Consider the following 24467-nt stretch of genomic DNA (forward strand, 5'->3'; position numbering starts at 1 on the left):
AGTTACAGGGTCTTCATCAGAATTACAGAAGCTGAATTAACTTTAGTGGTATTTATCTAAAGGGTTTCAAAGCAAGGCAACTGCACTGTATAGAGCTTACACAGTCGACTCCATCCAGTTGCCTCACTTTGAAACTCTCTGGATAAGCATGACCTGGATGATTCAGAACCTACAAGGACACATTCAATGGTGAAACTCCATTAGTCCAGTATGAAATGTGCTTGAAAGTTGCCCTAACACTAACAACTTCTGTCTCAGACATGAATGTAAACAACAGGGTGGATGTATAAGTTTAGTATAGGATGCAACATAAACCAACAGTAAAGAGCTACTTTATAAACAAATACAGAACATTGAACGAAAACCATCATTTTCCAAACTATAAATGTGCTTATACAATTGTGTTAATATCAGTAATGAGCTTTGGTTTAAAGTATTGATAGCCTACAGTAGGTGCAGTGAGCACTAGATATAAATATGCAGAGGAAGACAAGAGTTTGATTTTGTTTGTTGTGCATCATGCACACACCCTCATGGTGGAAAACAAAGAGCAATAACTCTGATGCAGCTTTCAAGTTAAAGGTGATCAATCTGGCCGTCAAAGAAGGAAATCGAGATGCTGCACATAAGCTTGGAATCAATGAATTGATGGTGATATGGTGTAGACGGCAGCGTAAAGAACTGACTAAATGCAAAAACACAACTACAAGTTTCCAGAGGTAATAAAGACTGGACTCGCCAATGACTATTCTCGTAGGCTGGTTATTTTAGAATTGATCTAATGTAAAATAAAACGTTTTCGTGTACCATCTTTCTTAGTTAATATCTCATGTCACAACATCTGCTCTTTATGGTTCAGCAATAAAAGTAGCTAATTACATTATTATACTATTATAAACAGTACTACAGTACACAAAGGCAAAAATATATACATTTCAAATTGATACTGTCCTGATCTGAATCCATGAGAGAATGGACATATAATAAACTGTTAACATACGTAATATGTTAATACCTTGTCATTTGAGTTCAAGATTTTGTTAAAGATAGTCATTCAAGATGTTTTACCTGTGGTCCTAAACGTTGGCCATGTGGCATGTTGTCATTAAATATATTTGAGATTATTCTAGTTCAAAATCTATTTCTAATCTTCATAAAATAAATAATGAACCTTATTAAAGAACTTACAGACTGGTCTTCATTGATTGGGTCTTGAACACTTCCAGTGTTCTGGGGTACCCAAGGCGGGTCAAATATGGGTACACACGGCATGCCCAGAATCGGAGAGGGCAGGGTGAAGTTGATGCTAGGAGGGGGGATCTGGAAGGGAAAAGGACATTTGATTCCACAGGTGTTGAAGATCACTGAAATCAAATCTAAGTTGTATGCTTACTTTGAAGATCTGCTGAGCTCCTTCCTCCATTCGAGGCCACACTTGATAGCGAAAGCGCCACAGAGTGTTGAACTTTAGGATGGAGTTGATACGTTGGCATGCCTCGTGGTGCTGGAACTCTGCCATCATCATCTCTGTCACTGCTTCTGGGACTTTTACAGCGCAGAGGAGGAACATGGCAGCTGGAGGAGACCAGTAAGGGTTTAAAGGAATGAATCATGACAAATTAAATATAGAAACACATAATTCATTGTAACGGAAAATATTGATTGATAAGTGCGACTGTACCTGCAGCAGCCGCCATGTGTTCGTCCACACTCAGAAGCAGCTCCCAGGCTGCTGGCTGAACGTCACCGTACATGTCGTCTGTCAAGATGGGAGCTGCTTTGATCAGCAGAGAGAGTGGAGCTGGAGACAAACTCATCACCTGGATATAACATGAATTTGCTTTTAAAATGTATACAAGATAGTGAATTGATTTCTAGACACTTAAACACGTTGTCAAATATATAACAAATTGCAGGAGTATGGGTTTTATAGAATACAAAAAATCAGAGTTTAGCAAAAGTGCAGAAGTGTAGAAGTGTCTTGTTGTTAACCAGAGTCGAGTGTTGCTCTTGAATACTTATTCTGTTATCGTTCAACATTCTTTATCTTTATTCGTCAAAATACAAGAACCTTCAATGATCAAAGAAAAAACTTGAATCAATAAAACTATTGATGTCATTTGTTGTCGTTGTTGTTGCTTCACCTGGTTCCTGATGTATTTCAGCATTCCTGTGTCCTTCTTTCCTTCTGTGTTGGTGTCAGTGGGCCGTCTCTTCATAGAAGGAGTCCTGAGACAAGACTTATCTGAACACTGAACAGGAAAGAGTGTGCAAGTCAACATTTCACTCATTTCAACACTACCCTCAAACGTCAGAATCCACCTCTTTGCTTTTTTTGGGACGTGTTCCAATGTTACCAGAGGAAATGTTTTCCTCTCTCAGGCTGTCCACAGTCTCGCCATACACAAGCTTGATGGCGCGAACGAGGCGAACACAGGAGCGGCTGTGGTGCTGGTAGCATCGCGGGTGGCAAAAGTCGATGTGAGTGCAGATGAAGCTTTGTTGGTTGCACAGCAGAATCATGATCTGATCACAGGAAGATAAGTGTGATTGACAGAACAGAATGACACAAAAGAACCACTGCGTGTTGACAAATACATGGAGCCAGGACATGTTGCGGTGGTAGTTGTCCTCTGCTCCGCTTGAGCCTTGGCCCTCTGGTTCAATGCTTGGTTCACTGGTGCTAAAAGGACTACCTAGAATAACAGAAGATATATTCAAAAATGAATTAACAATTGCACTCACGTTTTGTCTACATAAATCCCTAAATGTATCATATTGGTCACTACCTAAATTATGTCAAAAAATCTATTAATTCAATTCAATCAATTTTAAAGTTTCAAATCACAAAATTTATCTAAATAAACTTAACAGTAGATAAGAGAAGAGGAAAAACTGGTCCCAGCCAATCACAATGAGCAAGCGTTTGGCAGAAACCTTGAGCAAATGTAACACTGCAAGCCACTAGAAAATTTAAAATGAGTTTTAAGAGTGAAACTTTTTCTGAATAAATGTATACATTTATTTTTTATTATATATGTATATAATGTATATGTATATATAATGTCCATCTTGTATTGGACCCCTAAAGTTAAAGATTTTTTTTAAGCTGGTTCTTTCGCGTAACAGATGTTATTTTATTAACTATCTATTTTTCCTCTTCTGTTACACATAAATGAGATATATCACAGATTTCTAGAGATGAACAGTGTATCCCACAACATTATAACATGATACCATAGTTAACATGTACACAGTTCTATAGTCCTGAAATAAAAAAAGGGTTGGAATTTGCGATTTTCCTTTTTCACTCAATAACGTATAGCGTTCTCCTATTTGGTGTTGTGGAAATGGATTATCAGAATCATCATCAGAATAATGAATGGTTGAATTTAATGTTTAAAAATATTGAAAGGTTGAATTTGTTGTATTTTAATTTCAATTATTCCATATTTTTTAATGATAACATCACTGCTGCATCAGTTTAGATATTTTCATGCCAAAGTACAAACTTTGTTTTAACATCCGGAGTTTAAACATCTTACACTACATCTACAATCAGTAGATTCTGATGTAAAAGGATTTAAGCAAGAACGCTGGTTTACTCTTTAAAAGTCAGATCCTTCTGAATAAGACCACAAAGTATATAATACTTATATATAATAATATATAATATTATAAGCCTCACTTGTCATGTTGGGAAGTTCACATTTGCAATTAAATGAGTGGAAATTATATAGTTTGCAAACTTGTTAATACATTACTCATTCGCCAAACTGATTATCTTTATTTATTATGACAACATGATAGATTTATATGGAATGTTCTGGCTTCTTTTTTTATAATATAACCAACAAAGTGAACAATCTTATGATCGTTTTATGTCTTCTCTACAAGAGTCACAGACGTTCTTGTGAAACAACATCACCTCATTAAGCTGCAGGTTTAAATTAAAGGAGCATAAGCCGGTTTCCCTCATGTGATCACAGGACTATATCAAAGTTATACAGTATAAATGCACCACCACATGATGATTATATGTCAAAAAAAAGGGACTTTTAGTTTATAAATATAACAAAATATTTCTGTGCGTTGTGCAGGTGAGACAGACATTCTATTGAAACTCAGAGAAGATCAGACAGATCTTCAATATCATCATCATCACTGCTAAGCGCTTTAAGTAACTGTGACTGATTTGCAGTTTTATTTTTGTTAAACCTCCTCTCAAGATGTACAAGCCCCTGATCGTCTCTGTTAATAAAGTATTTGTGTTATTGGCCGTATGTAAAATACAAACATTTACACTGGAGCTGGTCTGCCCTCATTTACAACATTGTGATCCATGTCAGAAATTCTTAAAATGAACGATTATAAACTGTTAATACAGTCTAAATTCGAAGAAAGTGCCTTTTTTCGCAGAACAAGCGTTCTATATATAAAGAGAGTCAGTCTCACCAGCTAATTCTAAAACATGACATCCCTTGACAAAAGTTCGAGAGCAGGTTTGGAGGCTGCGACTCAAAAAGACAAACATGTCAACACATTTTCTGACTGAGCTAAACAAATGTGGGCGGGGCTTCAACAAACTGTCTTATTCAGAAGGATCTGACCGTCAGAGTAAAACATCGTTCCTGCTTAAATCCTTTGACATCAGAATCCACTGATTGATCGTAAGATGTAGTTTAAGATGTTTGAAAACAAATTTGACACTTTGTCATGAAAATACCTAAACTGATGCAGCAGTGCTTCGATGTTGTCACCTGATCGTTTATGCGTCGCATGATTGGCTGAAAGTACGATCAAGTAGCTCGGTATTCGTTTGGTTCTGTCTTGTGGCACTGTTAGCCTGGCATTTATGTTGCATTTAAAAGCCTACGAATTGAAAAATATTGAATAATTGAAATAAAAATATAATGAATTCAACATTTAAGTATTTGAAATACTACATTCAACCATTTAATATTCTGATGGCACTATACTTCCATACCCCTCTGGGACATGTGTTTTTATTCTCTTGTATAGCGTTATTTAAACTGTACATTTTCTTGATGTAACTCTATTATGATTTTAAACTTTAAATAACATTGAAATGAAATAATTAATTAACTAATTAAAGCAAGATCTAACTAACAGTTTCCTCTGCCGTTGTTTCTTCGCTCCCTGTTAGAGCGCCTACTAGTGGCTGTTGACCTGTAAAAGCATGTATTGAAATATTATTGAGGCTTTTTTTTCACATTTTATTTTAACAATTGAGGATATGGCAGCTATCAGTCAGTCATTCAGTCACGTCAACCAACACCATTTATTATTTCTATAGTGTTTTTTAATATTGCAGAAGTCGTTTTGCAGATCTGTATCCGACAGATGATTGAACTGCTTCATAAATTCACAGATCTATAATGATCTTACCTATGTCGGTGACAGTATCTCTGCTCTGTGTCTGTGACAGCAATCCCTCTTCATTCTCAGATTCGGAGTCCTGCCTGGACAGTTTGGTGCTTTTCAAGCTTCCAGCTCTCCGGATGGATGATAAGGAACCTCCCTTTTTCACTCTGAAACTACGGGCTCCTTTAATTTGCAACAACCGGGAGCCCCCAATTCTGATCCTCCTAATGGGAGCTGGAATGAATGTTTAAAAATCATACTAATTATCTCACATATTAATAGAAAATTACTTCAAAAAGACATGTGAAAGGTATCTTACCCTGAGACTCTTGTGGCTTCTTCTCCTCGCAGGTAGTGTCTGATTTAAGAGTGTGACTGCTGCTGTTGAGAGAGTCGTGGCCATCTTCATCATCAAGGATACCAGCGAAGCTGATCTTCCTCTCATAACGGTGCCGACCAAGCTCAGGATCCAGACGCAGGCGGCAGCTGTCTAGGTCCTGAAATATGACCATTGATAGAGGTTAGATTACAGACGGTAGATGACTTAAAAAACATTTACTTATATGAGGGGCTGCACCATATTACATTTTATTCACAATTTGTTATAAATAGCATCAACACATATGTGTTCTTTTAATGAGAATGTATTGATGCAAAATGGTATTGATTAATTAAATAATGAATGGTTGTTTTATCGATATAGTTCAAACATTTTTAGAAACCTGTAAAGTTAATAATCTTAAAATAATACCATGTTTCCACAGAAAAGCAATATGTAACTTCCAACCATTTCTTAACATTATTTTACAAAATTTACTTTACTCTTTACTAAATTGAATAGGTTTTTCTTTTTTGAATTTGTATCTATTTCTATTTTTTCTCTTCTCTTCTCTTCATGCTCATCACTCTGCAAGACTCATGAGAACACAAACTTTTTTCTGATCTGAATTTTATAAAGTATATGAATTGAAGTAGAAAATATCACCACGAGAGGTTCTGTGCGTGGCCTTGGTAGACAAGGGAAGGTCTCTCGGAGGAAAGTTGTGATTTCAAGTAGCAGCTGGCAGGCAGCCATTTTCAGAGCAAAGGGACAACCACATTTTGTAGGATTCACTGTATCTGAGGGGAGAAAGCAGTTTATTAGAAGCAAATATTAGTGATGTGGTACAGCTAAGTTTATTGAAGGCACTGGTATGTAAAAATGATCAACCCTTGTAGAGGTCAACAGTAAAACCCTGTCAGACTCACTGTCATCTAGATAGTCCTCCTCCTCATCTTCTTTCCTCATCCTTCGTTTGGTCTCTTCATCATAAATGTAGCCCAGAATGTTGGAAGGACTCTCGCTATCACCATGACACAGCTCACTCAGCCTTGTTCCAATAGCCTGCAAGATGAACCACAGTTAGAATGTGTTAATATAACCTGATGTGACCTGCAGAAACATCTCTGTTAAACGTACATCTCCCCACTGGCAAAAATGCTTTGCTGCATTCCACTGTAGCTTTTGATTCCGCTTGTTACCAACGATCGGAGACCGACCTCTGGACAATCCCCTCTTAGTGATATTCACATGGTGGCCCTTCATCCACTCTGGCCAGTTCCCACGGTTACAGCGGTGGACAAATCGTGCACATTCAAGGAAGAGTGAGGCCCGGGCAACAACTGGAGCTTCCTGTTGAGGAAAAAAAACGTGACATTAGTGAGTAGCCTGGTATATTACAAATAAAAAGGTTAGAACCCTCTGATTATGGTGCATGACTCTTATACATTCTGAACATTTCCTTTACCTTGGACAAAACACCTTTAACTTGTATTATTGCTAATTAAATGTAACTTTAAATGTAATAGCGTCACATGTTTTGAGTTAAGAATGTTAATATGAGATATAAAACGTAGCAGTGTGTGTTGTCAATCAAATATTACATTTTAAATCTGACCCGCTGTCAACTTCACTGCATGTCTGTTGATTTGTTTCACTCTGATAAAAGCGGTTACATTTTAAGTTAAAGTAACCTGAGGAACATTTAGATTATAATGTAGTTATAGTTTAACATTTAGTTTTTTGAAGAAAAAAGATTTGAGAGGTATTAAGATGTAAGATAAGATATGAATTACTAGGTCCAAGGCAGCAGCGAGGATGGAAGCGTCGGGGATCGTTCCAGGCTCGCAGCAGTTGAGGAGAAATTGAAATCGTTTCATCCCTTGTCTGATCGCACCCAAGTTCACCACATTCTTGTTCTTCATCGCCTCCTGACTTGCTGCCAAACGCTCCTGAAAACCATGGGGTCCTGGACCAACAAAGGTTGGACCCCAAGAAAAAGGGTGACAGTACATAATGAAATATTTGCCTCACTAGCAGCCATGTTGGTATAGTATTAAGAATAATGCACTTGTTTCCATATCTACTGATACTCCATACAGACATTGCAAAAGCAACATCTATCAACCAAAGCACCAACAAATGAAGCGAGAGATGGAAACATTGCTGCTGGCAGCGGTTACACTTAAGTTTTGTTTGTTTGGATACTTTATCAATTCACGTGCATTGAGGGCATCACACACAAGTGTAACCGCAGACAGAAGAAAGCTGTTTTATCACTCAGGCTTTTGGAAAATACCACCAGACGTCACCACAGAAGAGACAAAGAGCACCGACATGCTTGCACAGAAAAATGCTCTGCAGCAGAAAGATGGTTTTTGGAGATGAGTTCATCTGAAGTGCCTGTGTTTCTCTCTTAACACAGGACTGTGTAAGAAAGAGATAGAAGTCGAATCACTGGACACAACATGCACAACTGGACAGGGAAGACTAAACAGTGCACAGCTGCAGAGTCCTGTTGACATGTATTGTGAATAATGACATGGTAAAATCTGTTGGTCATAAATCCTGGATTTAGTTTGATATTCCTAATGAAGAAGATACTGACCTATAATGAAATGTGCCAGTTCATCAAGACGTGACATCGAGGAGACATTAATACATCCATGACTTCTACCTTGGGTTCTAAAATGTCTTCACTGTTAAATAGAGCTGGTGAGGTGCTGCAAACAGGATTGGCTACAAAAAGTTGTAGCATAATAATAATTTATTTATTTTGGTTACAAAAGGTGCATACTTGGTACCTGTACACCTGTATACAACCCTGCAACTCATCTTTGCTGTATTGGAAACATATATACATTTTTTGTAATGGAATGTTGTGTGGAGTATTTTGAAAAAACCTAATTATTTTAAGAATGGATTATAAATAAGAAGTATCCAACATAGCCAACAGGGGTGTTTGTAAGTATTTTACAGATGCTCTTAATATTAGACTTCTGAAGTCAACAAAAGCTGACATCAGAAAAAGTTAGTAGTGAATGTGAATCTTATTTATTTGCTATTCTGTGCTTTATCTATAAGTTGGAGTATACGTCATAATATTTAACTTCAATGAGCGTAAACAAAAAGACTGAAGCAGGAAGCTTCATTGGCTGACATTGAGGGTGGAAGTCAGAAGGAAACAGACTTGTGAGGCAAGACAAGACAGCATACGGATAAACAGAGGCAGAGAGAGGATAAGGATGATGGGTGGGCAAGTGGCACCCTGTGGTTGGGGAGGTCTACCATCTTTCTCTTCTGTGTGGTGAAGCTTGGATGGATTCCGTCTGCCAGACCTCCATTTACCCAGCCGCTTGAAGAAATTCTCCTCTTCATCCCTGCCGAATTCTGGCCCTGCAGCGCCCCCCTCAGACAGCTTCACAGCACTGGTGAACTTCACCTGACGTGAATAGACATTACAGTCCTGTCATGAGCAAGATTGCAAACATGTCTTCCACTGCGGAGCAGTGTAGAATAGTGTCTGAGACTAACCTTTGAACTTTGCCTTATGAATGATAGTCGATCCACTGAGCTGATATCCAGCAGGTCCTCGACACCGTCAGTCAGTCCGGACAGGGATGAACGCTTCAGCCAGTTGCCTAGAGACACATTATCCCAGGTTAACCAGTCATGGAGAGCAAACAGAAGTATAATCAGAAATGTGCTCAGTCAACATGCACACAAGCGAGTATAAAAAAAAGAGAATGAAGAGGATGATGACACATTTCAAATGTACTTTGACAAGGAGTTGTGGTGATGACAGTGATGATGAGGTTGGAAATGGTTAAGGAGATATTTTTGATAACAATAGAAACAGCAAGGATTGTTGCAGGTTTAAAGAAAAGGGGAATGCCGGGACAAATGGTAAGGCTGATGGGAGGAATACAAAAATGGCAGTGAGAGTATAATACATGTCAATGTCATTCTGTCCGAATCTGTCAGTTATGTTTAACTTGTGATTTATTTGTACTGCTGGTTGTTTGTGTTTATTAAATGCACAGAATAAATAAAAATGAAATAACATGAATGAAATATAAAGAGATTAATAAAATACAACAAGTAAGAAATACGAATTGACATAACTATAAAATGACATATTACTAGTAATGAATACAAATAACAGAAAATACCTTCAAGTTGATTCAATAAATACGTGTGTCAAAACTTTTCTTGATATGTGCCATATTTGCCGTCCTACCATACATCATCACGCTTATAAATTCCAAATATTGAGTCCTTATCTTAAACCAGTAGAAAGCAAAATTGAGAACTTCTTAAACGGCACATTTCATAATTGAGAATTTATCATCAACAATTAGCCCCTGGCTTTGTGTTTTTTTCGATATTTCTTGGTGGATCTTGCAATGAAAAGCTTGTTTTATATTTTTGGAAAATGTAAATATATATTTTTTACATTCTCTTGTTGTCAAATACAAAAATGAAAGACAGGTCAAAACAGTTGTTTGTTGCTGTTAGCAGTCTGCTCATGCACGCTGCTAGAGAAGACATGACACATGATTGACAACAAGAGGAAAATGGTTCTATGTCTCCACATACGTAGAAAAGAGAGAGTGATTGACAGGCGAATGGTCCGACGGGATGCTGTTGTACAAACACAAAAAAGATGAGAGATGACTTGATTCTTCACTGATAATGGAAGAAATTCAGAAAGAACATGTTAGAGTGAATACTGCTGAATTGACATGATCTATGATTATCAAAATGAAATGACAAAAGAACGTTTTAACATTTAACAAGTAATGCTTGGATGTGACTCCCTTCTAATCATTAAACTGCCCCAATAAACATTTATTTTCTATATTTTTTGGCATAAAGTTCACTAACAAATAATGCAGACTTTGTTTACATGTTAATCGATAAAAAAAAATAATAATAATAATTTTTAAAAAATGATCTTGGATCTCTATTGTACTATCAGTATGTGTCTGTACAAAACTCTCTTTTAATTTATTTACAGTACATTGGAAAATGCACTTAAGCCCCGCCCACTGAAAAATGCTTTGTTTTTCTGGAGATTAAATAGTTTACAAGAACCACACCCACTCTGCTGTGATTGGTCAAGCATCAAGGATTTTCACCATTAAGTAATAACTTCAAAACATCATCATGATGAGGGACTTACTGCATCTTGGAGGGAAAGAGATAAAACATTTGAAACAGTCAGTCAGTCAGGAGAGTTGGGTTTTTACATTCCTGGATTATTCTTTTTTTTAGATTCCTTGAATATTTTATTTCATTTTCTTTTAATATCATTGACATTTTTTACAGAAAACATACAGGTCTAACATTAAAAGTCCAAAAGTCATTTAGTAGTGAAACTAAATGAAGTGAGTTTGAAGATTAATTGCTCCATGCTTTGTATTGCACTTACAATGTTTCTCCAATGCATCAAATCAGGAGCTTCATCTTTATACCAGTGTCCGGTTATGTATTTTTATATGAATAGCCTAGATCGGTTCCAATTGTTCTATTTACATTTACGAAGAATAATGTTATTTTTGTACACCTGTAGCACCTTCCTCTCCATGTATTCTCCAACATCATGTGATTTGTCAAATGTGTTTTTTTTTTAGGGAGTTCAAAATAACACATCATATTTTTCTAACCAAATTCCTTACAGATCATAGATATTGTTGTGTTTTGCATATATCTTCCTGTTCTTCTATTGTTATTTCACTTCCTGATTACTTCTTCTATTTTGATTATATATAAGTAGATGGCAGTAGTTGTTCTCAGACATTTCTAAATGCCGTTAATGTCTCTTAATTGTGTCCATCTGTATGTTTTATATATATTAATTCAAGCACTCCCTCTAGGCCCTCAGTTCTTTCTCCTTGACATAGTAGTCTCATATTGGCAGTTACCAAAATAAATAATCTTTTCACAGTTTATACCTGTTTTTTAGCTCCTGGAAACCCCCTTTTAATTATGTACAAAATGGACAATAACGTTTTCCCAGTCTCTGAACACTGGCTTGTTGGCTTGGTCTCATCATATGCCACCCAGTTTAGTTTTTTTTATATAATTCTGTTGCTATGATCCAAGTTTAGTGTTCATCTGTCCAGGTTTTTACTTATTTGTTGGCTAAGTTAAAGTTAATTGCATCTATGTATCTAGTTTTTTGGGGACAACAATTCCAAGGTACTTTATATGTTTTAGGTGATTTAGCTGTTATGAGGCTATGATATTGTTTAGGGTTTGAAATTTAATGTGATTAATTGAATTTTAGTTCCGATAATTTTGAATCCATAGTGACAACCATAGTTTTTAGATATTATTAAAAATATTTATCAGGCTTTTCAATAATACGAATTTTAATATTGCTTGCAAATAAACTAATGATATGTTCAATGCCATTAAAGTTTATACAAGTCAATTTTCCATGCATGATGTTGTACTGACTTAGCGAACAGTTCAAAGTACAAGCAAACAGAAGTGGAGAAAAGCAACAGTCTTGTTCAGGCGTGTTCGTCTCTCTAACTTATTTTGTCTGGTGAGACTTCCTTAAATCTCTTAAAGTTCTTTGTTTTTTTCCTCTTTTGTGATCACTGAGATTATAGCCTCATTCCATGAGGGGGGAGAAAAACATTTTTAAGAGTTGAATTAAGCCAGTGTACAACAATGTGAATAAACTCATCTCTACAAACCTTGTACCATTCTAATGGAAAGCCATCAATTTAGTGGGCCATGTTCAAAACATTTCTGTTTTAAATATATGGGTTTTTTCTCTTGGATTCTAAAGCTAATGTATGATCACAGTAGAAGATATGTACATAAATCATAGAAAAACAAATGCAAGATTGAAATAAAAAAATCAACAGATGTCATAAAGTCATAATAAAATGTTGGTTTTGAGGTTTTTTGAGAAAGTTTTTAACATTTAAATAATAATAATAATAGTTTAGGGGAAAACTCAGTCACTGAACCATCAAATCTGATAAAGGACGATTCAGTTCATTTAATTTTAAATCATTTTAAAACCAAGAGCACCACCTACTGAGCTGTGGAAATGATGACACCCTATCATGAAACCTCATCAGCTGTTTCATTAAACCTTATCAAGCCATCACCATGTTATTGACAATGGTGTGCTGTGGAAGGGATTGTTATAAAGGGCAGCCTGCACACTTCCAAAAAGCTTTACATTCACTGCAACTTTTTGATCAGATATCATCCCTGTCAGTCTTCTCCACATGTTCTAACCCGCCTTGTGATCACTCGCACATCATCATCTTAATAAATCACGACATTGAAATGATTCAAATAAATATTAACACATGATAAAATCACCTATTGGAAGCTTCAGCTTTTTTCGCAGAGATATTCGGCGAGACCGAGATCTTGAGCGGCGTTCGGTAGTCGTGCCCGAGTGTGCAGTGGTGCACTCAGATGTGTCCTGCTCCGATTGGCTGCTGGTGTCACTGGCAGCACTCTGTGACTTGAACATCTTCCTCCAAAAGTCCTTCCTGCCCAGCAGAGCTCCTGGCAGCTGCTCCTCACTGCAGACACACACAAACTCATTCATCGAGCAGTTAATGTGAGCGGGTGGCTGAGATTTTGGAAAATGTTTAGCTATAATGCAAACGAGACAGTGTTAAGAAAAGGAACAGGACACTTGATGGAGCAGAATGGAGATGTGAACACTCACTGTTCGGGGGTCTGGGGGGGTCTACTGGAGATGTAGCTGCGACACTCATCTGCAGCACTGGAGCCCTGACCCTTCTCCCCGGACACACCCGCCTCTGACCTGCACACACACACACACAGCCCAGCACACACACAGTGCTCAAACTCCATCTGGTGAGCTAATTGTCTTTTTAATATTGCAGATGCATTTATGTGCAATATGTGTGACGTTATAGTTGCATTAGTTACACTGTAACTGCTGGAGTTTTAATATCAATCCTTCAAATTTACACCAGACTTTGACTGAAGCACTGACTGGGTTGAGCTCTTGTCGATTACAGCAATATAGACATCATGCAAACACCCACACAACTACACACATGCACACAAAGATAAATGAGTAAATAAACACAAGTAAGCAGTGATGGGATGCAACTGCTGCTCTAAACATTTGATCCAGATGAATTTGACTCAGAGGAAATCTAATCACAGTCAGTTGCTATCAAGCAGATTAGACGGAGGAACGATGGCTGCCAGTACCTTCTGTTTCCTCCCTGTTTGCTATCATCCTTTTCCTCAGGCTTCTTGGTGGCTGTGACCTTCTCAGCACTGTCTAAGAGCGCACTTAACGCGACACGGCGAAACACGTTCCCATGTGCTTCCTTGATGAACTGCACCAACTGGCGAATGTCACAGTACAAACCCTGATGAGGTAGAAATAGATTTAGCCAAATGTGAGTGTACGTCAGACAGATTAGAAAATAAATGATTTTCCTTTTTTTTATATTTCACATTGTAAATCATGGATATGGTTTATGTTAGCAAATAGTTCCTGAAGTCCAAAATAAACACACCTGCCATTAACTCATTGATACATTATAGAGAGTAAGTATAATAATAATCGATGGTTGTTTATTTTTCAAATCTATGGTGAAAGAATGAGGTGAAAGGAGGTGTGTTGTTCAAGGCATCCTGCATAAGGTGTATTGAAAACAAAATAATATTCCAGTAATATGATTATAAAATAGTTATAATTAATGTAAGTTATTTTAAAATAATTGTATATTCTATTATTCACATTAGTGTATAAACACATTTGTTTAGTCTTGTTATTACTCACCGTCAGCTTTTCATCTTTTTAATTATGTGTATTGTTTTCCTCACATGATCAAAGCTAATTCACAAAAAGTTTTGTCATTTTGGTTGACAATCTAGGAGTATGTGGGGAAGATAATCGTCTTCTCACATCTTCTTAGTTGCTGCCTATATATGGTTTAAAAAAACATACATTTTTACTACAAAAATAAATTTGATTAAATGTTACAGCATTGGTAATATCACTAGAATTAAGAAGAGAAAATCGTAAAAAGGAAATGTAGTATGAAGTATAACAGGAAAATGAATGGATAGAACACACCAGGTTCTCCGGGCTGTGCAGTTCATGTGTGGTGGAAGCACATCTCGTGATGAGGGACTTGAACATGCAGCCCACTACCACCGCCTCCATGTTCTGTGCCACAGACTTGTTGTCCCCTGTGGTAAAGTTGTTGCCGAAACCTGCCTTGTCTACAAAAAATGAGGCAGGAGAGATCAGATCACAGGAGGGTGCTTTAGTCAACAGGGAGAGCCACACTGACAGCCGACCAGTGTAAAACATTAAGCAATACAACAAGAGGGAAAAGGGAGCAAAGGAAAAGGGGGTTCATAAAGCATATGGGGGAGAAGCAAAAACCAAAAAGGATTCTTGGGAGGGGATAGGTTATACATGCAAGTGAATAAGGCCTGCTATTAAACAATAAAGCAGCTCATTTTCTTGACTTGCTTAAATGACATTATTTATTAAATTATTATTGAAACGTTATTCTAAATTACAGAGCAATTTGGGAGGAGCAGGCGAGTGCCGGGTTTTTTTGGGTGCTGAGCGAGGGGTGCGACAGTAAAAGCAGTGCCTAAGGTAGGGTCAAATCAGGTGGAGATGTTCATATTTTGTCAACTATTGTAGTTGTTGATTATTAATCATGTGTATCTACCGATGTTTCTTTTTTTCGCCCTCCTGGACCTCTCACCTGCACTGCCGTACTCTGCAAGAGAAAAGAGGCGGGGCACAGGTTGATTGACATCAGGCCAGCACACACATGTATATGGTGTCAGAAAGGACATGGTACCCCACCTCTGGACGGAGGTGAACTTGAGACATAGGCACAGGTTGTCACAGACACACATCAAGTCAACAAAACAAGGTGCCCTGTGAACTTTCATTATCAGAACACTCATCGCTTCAGTAACTTGCCAAACGTTTATCATTATGACTCAAATTTCTGTGAAAAACTGAATTGACATGTGTCTCAGTGCTCAGCCAATGATCGAGCAAGATGTAATGAGCAAAGCTTTGGATTGGCAAGTGTACAGAATGGATGAGTGGATAGAGCAAGGGAGGATTGAGCTTGTGGAGTTGGATGCAGAAAAAGATAGAAGCAGGAGGTAGAGCAGATACATTTGGTAAAAGGGAAGGTAAAACACATAAAAGAGAAAAGATAAGCGCAGGAATGCAAGGTGCAGAGTGAGACAGCGGGAGTACAATTCAGCTTTGTCAACCGCACTCGAGTAATTTAATAAATTGAACAATTCAAATCTGGGTGTTTAAATTCAACAAAAGATAATGATGTGCAATTCCTATTCAAAGGTGGTGTGATTCCAGTATAGTATAGTTTAAAGGTGGCCATAGGACAGAGGTGTGAAACTCAATCACACATGAGGCATACTGGCCTGTCTGTGTTTTTAATTCTCAGAGGCTGGATACATCTTAATTATCTCCTTCTTTATCATTTTATCTCTCATCAGATGTCTTTCCTTTATACATTATAATCAATTATCTTTCTTCCTTAGTTTAACCCAAGCACTGGCAGCTTTATAGATAAAAAACTTTATTGATCCCTCTGGAGGTCTACTTCGGGAAATTGTTTTAATCTTTATGTCCCGATATCAATATGAACACTGATCTATTTGGAGTCAATCATCTAGCAGACCACCTAAAATTACATGGCAGGCCCAATTGCTATTCAGGACGATTTTTTGTTTTGTTTATTACTCTTTGTGCAAATAGTAGAACTGTCAGAGTATCAAATGTCAAATAAGTGATAATAATAATAATCATAATGAGATTTCTTAATGAACATTTGTATTTAAAGAAGAACTTGCCTTTTTATATCGTCCTTTCATTAGATTATTGATGTTTTTTTTAACTGCATCCATTTCCAAACACACATCTTACATACTTACTGTCTGTTATGGGCTCCATACAGAAGCCCAGCAGCGCATGAAGGAAGTCCACTATATTATTGAGCGAGTCTTTGTTGACGTACTCGCGCATTGTCTGTCGGAACTGCACCTTGTCCAGCTTATAAAGGCTGGTCAGACAATTTTGAGCCTATTTAGTGGAGTCAAGCAGGAGAGAAGGCAGAAGAAAAGTATAGTCAAATGAAATGAAAGAATTACACTGCATTTCAAGGTACATAGTGGATTTTTTTATAATTGAGACAAATATATTTGAGAAAAGCAAATTAAAGCCAGACCTGCATCCTCAGACGGTCTCCAGACAGTCCACGATGCCCCTCCCCACAACCATAGGCACAGCCCAGAGACTTGACTATCTTAATAAGCATAGTCAGCGCCAAGCGGTGTGTACTGAAGCCAGTCCCTTCCTCCTGATAGTTTTAAAAATGGAAGTTGTAGTTATAAAAATAAGTTTAGAGACTCATGTTCAGTGTTTATAGAACTAATTACACAAAATCTATATAATGGCACAAAACAGTTCTATTTAGACAATGACTGCGTAAGCCAGTTACATTTTTCAAAAACCTGCCAAACATACACACTCTTGGTGTTTAATTATATTTTAACGTTTATGAAAGAAACTACAACACTTAAAGATATTTTCTGTGATATTTGGTTTAGCGGGTCAGAGAAGAGTGTCAGAGAAGAGTGCCTTCTTAAGTACTTTTTTAACTTAACCAGAAGCTAAAACCAGAAAGTAACCCAACAAGAACCTTGATCTTCTTTTTTGAAAAATGTACACACAGAAAATTGTTATTTTTAAAAAAGGTTAAGATGTTCATTCATAAAACATAATACTTATTCAGAATGTTGTAACATAATATTGGGAGACTGCCATTTACAAAATAAAAATATATATTTAGGTATAATATATTTATTATTATATTCATATATTGTAATTAAAATGTCATATTTACTGTACATTTATAATAATTACTGTAAAATATAATGTATTTTATTTTATTTGAACTACTCTCAGTCCAGTGTAAGATGGTATCTTTTTTTAATATATAACAATTTAACTAAGTGTGTAAAAAAAGAGACTAATGTAAATTAATGTCCAGCCAAATAAATGAATGTTGTTCTGTGTTGTTCAGCTACCTTTTTGTCATTATCCTTCTTCACATCATCTTTACTCCCTTGTCCGCTTCCTCCACCACTCCCCTCTCCACTCCCACCTCCACCTCCATCACCGCCTCCACCTGCTCCTGCACAGGGGACAGTGCCTCCAGTCTGTGCTCCAATGCCCTGGCCAGTCTTCTCTTTGCCTCTGGTCTCATCGTTCTCCTTGTTTTCAACCTTGGACAGTTTCTTGCCCATTCCCGGCACCACGCCCAGCTGCAGCAGGCAGTCGATTATGTTGAGGGCAACATCACAGATCCTGGAGCTAATGTCATGACTGAGGATGGCATAGAGAGCACGCAGGACAGCCTGAACAAAGAAGACAGTGACAAAACAAAACATTAATCGTGGTTAACCCCATTGAACTTCGATTCATCCTTCTGCAGTTAGCAGAACATTTTATTTCAACAAGGTTCAAATGACGGAATGTATTGTTTATTTACCTCATTCTCTTGTCAGTGCATCAGTAAACAATATCCAAAAGGAGAGCTCCAGAGGGATCAATAAAGTTGATCTATCTAGTTAACATATTTATCGTGTCACAACACGATCTGGAGCTAGTAATCCATGCGTTTGTGGCTTCTCGTCTGGACCATTGCAACTCTGCAGCAAGAATTCTGACCCGCTCTAGTAGAAGAACTCACATTTCCCTGATCCTTAAAAACTCTCAATTGGCTACCAGTTTCTTTCAGGATCAACTTTAAAATTCTGGTTCTTACTTTCAGAGCTATTCATGGTTAGGCTCCTCCTTACATCACTGATCCGATCCAGCCTTACACCCCAGCTCGGACTCTGAGGTCTGTGGATCAGAATCTACTGATGGTTCCTCGCACACGGTTTAGGACAAGAGGAGAGAAATCCTTCCAGGCTGTTGGTCCTAAGCTTTGGAACGATCTTCCTCTCTGTGTGTTTGATGGACTCTGAAGACTCCTTCAAAAGGCATCTGAAGACCTTTTTGTTTGTGCAGGCTTTCTCCTGATTTTCTGGGTATCATAAATTTTGTCTTATGTCTTGGCCTTTTAGAGTTTTTAAATTTGTAGGTATTTTTACTGGTGTATTGCTTTTGTTCGTTCAAGCACTTTGTGACCCTGGTCTAGAAAGGGGCATTTCATATACTCTTAATTACTAACTTACTTACAATGACTTACGTACTATCTGTGCATTTATTTATTTATAGTAATCATAAAAATAATATAAATTGAAAGGGATCATAGAAGATAACATTCTTGTTATTTCTGCCCCCACTTTTCTTTTCACTGAACAGAATGTTTATTTCACAGTGACTGTACTGTTTTGTCTGCTTTTATTTATGTGATTTTGTTTGTGATATATTTGGGTTTTTCAGTTCAGTGGACATTTTACTTTTTTACATTAGTATTCCGAAAACATGAGTTGGGTTCAGTTTTAATATCATCTCCACTTTTTTTTAATTGTTAGGTCATATACAAAGGAACACATATTATATTTGTCACCTTAGATATATCATTAATGATCAATACAATTTAATGTTGTCCTAGTATTTAGTCCCACACACATGTTTTTAACCTCTTATATCATGGACATGTGGGTAGGGGAAGCACATCTGCCGCGTCTCAACTGCAATGTTGGGGGATTTTTATTCTAGTGTTTTTTTACATTACGTTATTTTATTGAAACCTTCCTGCTCATCATTGATAAATTGTGACCACCACCACACAGAAGGTTCAGAGCAAATCTTAACGTAGCTTTAATATATACTGTGAGTGAGTGTGTGCAAGCGTATGTCAAGCTAGCGAGTTTGTATCAGTATCAGTATGCTGATAATCAATAGCCATTGAATAACGAAACCTTTTCCATGAATCACATTAATGCCAACGAGATTGATCTCTTATCTCTAAGTCAGTAAATTGGTTATCACAAGTTACCTACTATTTTCCCTGAATTGATCTTGTCTTTGTATGGTAGACATTTAACATTTAGACTTTTTATTTAAAGATCTTTTAGAAAATGTTGTGGAAGAGTAAAAGTAGTCTAGAATTAATTAAACACTGGTCTGACCTCCGATAACTTCATCAGGACATAGTCACAGATTCCATACATGTATTACTTACAGTCAGATCCAACATTCCATTCTTAAGGACAAAGTTATTGGTTCCCTCGATGTTTTCCCCTTCCTCCAGACATGAGTAGTTGATGCATGAGTCTGTGAGACTGCGAGGAAGGTTGGCACAGGCAAGTGGCTCGATTGGGATTTCTGGCACAGTCACAGGATTACACAGCTTCTTCATGTGCTCTGTGAAGAAGTCAGCATATCCGACGTTGAAAGAAGCCACCGTCGTGTTAAAAGCTGCCATGGTGATGGTTGAGATCTGAGATCGAACTGCAGGGAGTAGGAAAAGCCAAAAGTCAGATAAAGAAATGTAATGGTTTAATGGGTCTGTGGCATGTATTGAGTATTTAAAGAAGTCTTATGTTATGGTTAGCTACACAACAAATGTTACTTCACTCACCCTCTTTGACTGTGTTGTCACTGTGGCTGTTGGAGTGGTCGGGCATGTCACGGAGCAGAGAGTGGTGGGAGTGAGAGTGTTTCGCACTCAGACTGTCTGCATCTGCCGACGTGTCCGTACTGCCTCTCCGTGTGAACTTGCCTGAAATGTGATCCAAGAGATCATATTAATCATAAATCCAGCCCTATATGACCTACATAATACTTCTCAAGCAGTGACATTCAGTTTTAAATCCTTGATCATTGAAGAATGTGAATCCAATATGCATTTCTTCAAATCCTAATCACATTATTTCTGGCTGATAAGAAATACCAAGTTAATGAGATGACCTAATTCACTCACTCACTGAAGCCCCTGATTCTTATGTGCAATGAAATTCTGAATGACAGAGTTTTATACTTCTGCCTACCCATGATGGTGGCCTGCCAGCCACCGCGATCCAGACCACGGCGATCATCACCCAGGCCAGAAAAGCTCCCAAAAGAGAAGTTGCTCCGTGTAGGAGAGACATCCAAGTGGTCTTCATGGAGCAGGAAAGGAACCCCCATGCGACGCTGCCGCTTCTTTCCAGTGTAATGAAAGGGGATTGAGCCCTTCCTCTCCCGGTCATCGCGTCGGTTCTTAAACTGATGGGATAGACAGATCGAAAAACATAAGGTATTCTGATGTCTACATAGATAAGAAAACTACAGGGACATACCTTTTTAAAGAGGTTCATGCCCAGGTCTGAAGATAGGTCAGGGACCGCTTGTCGGCGCAGATTAGTCAGTGACACTTTTGCAAATGTCTCTGTACTCAGAGATTTGCCTTCTTCATTACATTTTAAACTCATGTCCTAAACACGAAAAGGGTTTAATCGAATTAAAGTCATAAATAAATCAGATTTGGTTTGTATCTTACCTGAGTTTTGTGAGTGTTGACTAGTGAGGGCGTGGCAGCCACCATGGAGCTGCTACGTGGGCGTGGAAGAGGCGCAATTAAAGTTTCAGGCGGGCGTTCGGGTCTCTCCTCGAGGATTTGCCTGAGGCGCTGCAAGTAGTACATCAAGGCCCAGTGGACTCCTTCTTCAGTCCAGTTTGGCTGCAACAGGCAGCGCAGCACCGCCACATCAAAGTAAGTAGCGTAACGTGCTCGCTGTGCAATAGAGACTGGCAGGCCAGCCGGTGCAGATGTCCTGGAAGTTGACATGTTGAAGAACACTTTAGAATTCCATGGTGATCTTTAAGAAACAAACTACTATTTTAAAGTAACAACCAGCACCTCAAAACGCCAAGAAGAAAGCCACAAGATAACACACAAGTTTGGTATATAAGCTTTTCAGAAAACAACATTTAAATGTCGCAGTTGAACCTATGTTGATGCAAATCAACAAAAACGCAAAGCCTAATATCGAAGCTGAAAAGAAGATGTTGAATTCTGAAAGATAAAAATGTTCCCTTTTTATGAATATATTTAATTTAAGATAAGGCCAAAAGTGCTGGCAGTGTAAAGATGCTATATAGGATTTATTTAAACCTAAACAACAAGTCATTATTTATGATACAGCCTGGAGTGATTGATGAAGAAGAATAAGAAGTAATTACCTTAGAGCTACAAGATTCAAGAGCAGCTTTATTCGCCAGTACATATTGCAAGGATTATAGATAAAGATAAACAATAAATACAAAAATACACAAAAAAAAGTGCGGAAGGAAATTTAAAAAAAATAAACAGTGCAAAAAAACGTCAAACAAAGTGCAATAAATGGAGTATATAATTATTATTATAAGTATTATGGGTTAGTGAGTGAGATGGAAGAGGGGAAGAAAGTTTGTTTGTGGCGTGTAGTTCTTGTCTGCAGGGCTGTGTAACACCTGCCTGAGGGGAGGGGGCAAAAGAGGGATGATCCAGGGTGAGTCGGGTCTTTGATGATGTTCCCTGCTCTCTTCTCATACAGTTCCTGGATGGAGGATGCACCAATGATCTGCTCTGCAGTCTTTACAGTCTGCTGAAGTCTCCTCCTGTCCTGCTGCCTGGCCACTGCCAACCACACAGTGATGGAGGAGGAAAGCACCTTCTGGATGACTGTATTATATAAGTGAAGCAGCAGATGCTTCGACAGCCCGTGTCTCCTCAGCTGACGCAGGAAATACATCCTCTGCTGGGCCTTCTTCAGTATGCAGGTGATGTAAGCCTCCCACTTCAGGTCCCGGGAGATTGTTGATCCCAGGAACTTGAAGGAGTCCACGGCTGCCACAGGGCTGCTGTTGATGGTGAGGGGGCATAGGGTTGAGGGATGCCTCCTAAAGTCCACTGTCATCTCCACAGTCTTGGGCATGTTCAGCTCCAGGTTGTTCCTGCTCGTCAGGCCAATGACGTTTGTGACGTCATCAAACTTCAGATGTTTGACAGCAGGGTGCTCGGAGGTGCGGTCGTTGGTGTAGAGGGAGAAGAGCAGTGGTGACAGGACCACTGGGGGGCGCCGGTGCTGATTGTCAGAGTAGTGGAGGAGACGTCTCCCAGTCTCACCTGCTGGTGATCCACTGACAATTGGAGTTGGTCATGTTCAGCTGGGCGAGTTTGCAAGAGAGGATGCCCGGTATGATGGTGTATGACGCCGAGCTAAAGTCCACAAACAGGATCCTGGTGTAGTTCCCTGGGCTGTCCAGGTGCTGCAGGACGTGGTGTAGTGCAAGGTTGACTGCGTCACGATTCAACACCTGTCTATCGAAGGACTTCATTACCACAGACTTCAGTGCCACCGGTCTGTAGTCATTAAATTCCTTCTTGGGAAACGGGATGATGGTGGAGCGCTTGAAGATGGAGGGGACTTTACACTTCTCCAGGGAGCTGTTGAAGATCCTGGTGAAGAACGGGGGATGGTGGTGGGGTGGTGTAGACTGTTTGAAGTGTGCTATTGTCCTTTTCAAACCGGCAGTAGAAGGTGTATAGGCTGTTTCAGTAAAGCACAGGGCAGCAGAGTGTGAGTTTTTTTCTGTGGAGAAAGAGCAGTTCGCCCATTTTATTGGGCAGAGTGGACGTTCGCCAGGTGTTTGTCACCGACGTAACTTTACCAGGGCTCAGGCGCATTTTCCCCATCTGCCTCTTCTCTGTGTCCCATATAGAGCGGCCGAACCAAAATCTCCAGACACCTTTCACGGTTTGTGTAGAACGTTGGTATAAGGTCCAAGAATGACTCACTGATTTTACAAGTTCGTCTCTGCTGAAGGTGATGAGATTTGCAGGGCAAAAACTAAAGAAAAACCAGAAAAGAAACCAAATTCCTACTAAATGTTGTGCGGATGCTGCCATCTGCAATGCCATCTTGGTGTACACGCTACTGTGGACATTTCGCTGCTGCATTTATGGACACTATATAAATGTATCACACATGATGACATTTAAGGGTTGCTACTTTCAACACAATTGTGAAAAGCTGAAACCAAATTGGTGGGACTAGGTTTCATTCTACCACTAGCTTCCCTCATGTCAAAGTCAGCCAAATAGTTTGAGGTGACCTACAGGATGGTTGACTCAAAAGCAAAGTAGATTAATGTCCATCATGATATAGGGACCTATTAGGATGCAGTGTTTTAAATAATAAAAGGAACGGAGATTATCGAGGAAAAACAATTAACCAGTTCTACAATAAACATGAAGTTCATTAAGAATTGCACCTCTTAGAATAAAAAGAGAACAGCAAAATTAGACTCATACTTGTTTAAGAATGAGATTGGACCACGAGCATGACCAAAAAACTGTTTTGGCCTCTTGTGATCAAAACTAGACTAAAGGATACAATAATAGCATGTGAGAACATTATACATTTAAGGCCTTTATTTGCATAAAAAGCATATACAATCCTTCCATGCTGCTTTATTAAGAAAGCACCAACAAATGGTAAAAAAGAAAGGGCAGAGCATCCCTCTAGCTCTGTCGGGAGCAGCAGCGGGAGCCTAAGTCTACGTGAGTCTACTATAAATACGCCTGAATGAAGGTCAGCGGTTCTAGGGAAGTTAAGCACATCAAACCAAGCAGACATATTGATACAAGTACAGAGCGAGCCAGATAGACGACGGCTTTTAATCTCTACCGAGAAGTAAATGAAGCAGGAAGACATGATCGATAGAGACATAAATCATCCAGACAAC

At 38.5% G+C, this 24467-nt stretch overlaps 1 protein-coding gene across 1 annotated transcript in view; it reads right to left on the minus strand.

The window, feature by feature from the left end:
- unc80 (unc-80 homolog (C. elegans)) overlaps nt 1-24467 on the minus strand; it is a 47911-nt gene that overhangs the window by 18538 nt on the left and 4906 nt on the right. The window contains exons 8-34 of the mRNA XM_087792158.1: nt 21238-21511; nt 21038-21172; nt 20747-20963; nt 20338-20478; nt 19939-20207; nt 17828-18157; nt 16966-17097; nt 16673-16820; nt 15424-15474; nt 14811-14959; nt 13934-14097; nt 13416-13514; nt 13058-13266; nt 9239-9345; nt 8993-9146; nt 7501-7673; nt 6845-7057; nt 6634-6769; nt 6371-6504; nt 5705-5882; nt 5410-5619; nt 2599-2696; nt 2323-2526; nt 2145-2252; nt 1682-1820; nt 1394-1575; nt 1189-1320 (exon numbers count right to left, since the gene is read on the minus strand). Of these exons, the coding sequence (XP_087648284.1) occupies nt 1189-1320; nt 1394-1575; nt 1682-1820; nt 2145-2252; nt 2323-2526; nt 2599-2696; nt 5410-5619; nt 5705-5882; nt 6371-6504; nt 6634-6769; nt 6845-7057; nt 7501-7673; nt 8993-9146; nt 9239-9345; nt 13058-13266; nt 13416-13514; nt 13934-14097; nt 14811-14959; nt 15424-15474; nt 16673-16820; nt 16966-17097; nt 17828-18157; nt 19939-20207; nt 20338-20478; nt 20747-20963; nt 21038-21172; nt 21238-21511 (4486 nt within the window). The remainder of the gene's footprint in view (nt 1-1188; nt 1321-1393; nt 1576-1681; nt 1821-2144; nt 2253-2322; nt 2527-2598; nt 2697-5409; nt 5620-5704; nt 5883-6370; nt 6505-6633; nt 6770-6844; nt 7058-7500; nt 7674-8992; nt 9147-9238; nt 9346-13057; nt 13267-13415; nt 13515-13933; nt 14098-14810; nt 14960-15423; nt 15475-16672; nt 16821-16965; nt 17098-17827; nt 18158-19938; nt 20208-20337; nt 20479-20746; nt 20964-21037; nt 21173-21237; nt 21512-24467) is intronic.

The sequence above is a fragment of the Callionymus lyra genome, chromosome 5, assembly GCF_982586985.1.
Source record: "Callionymus lyra chromosome 5, fCalLyr1.hap1.1, whole genome shotgun sequence".
In the NCBI taxonomy this organism is placed as follows: domain Eukaryota; kingdom Metazoa; phylum Chordata; class Actinopteri; order Syngnathiformes; family Callionymidae; genus Callionymus; species Callionymus lyra.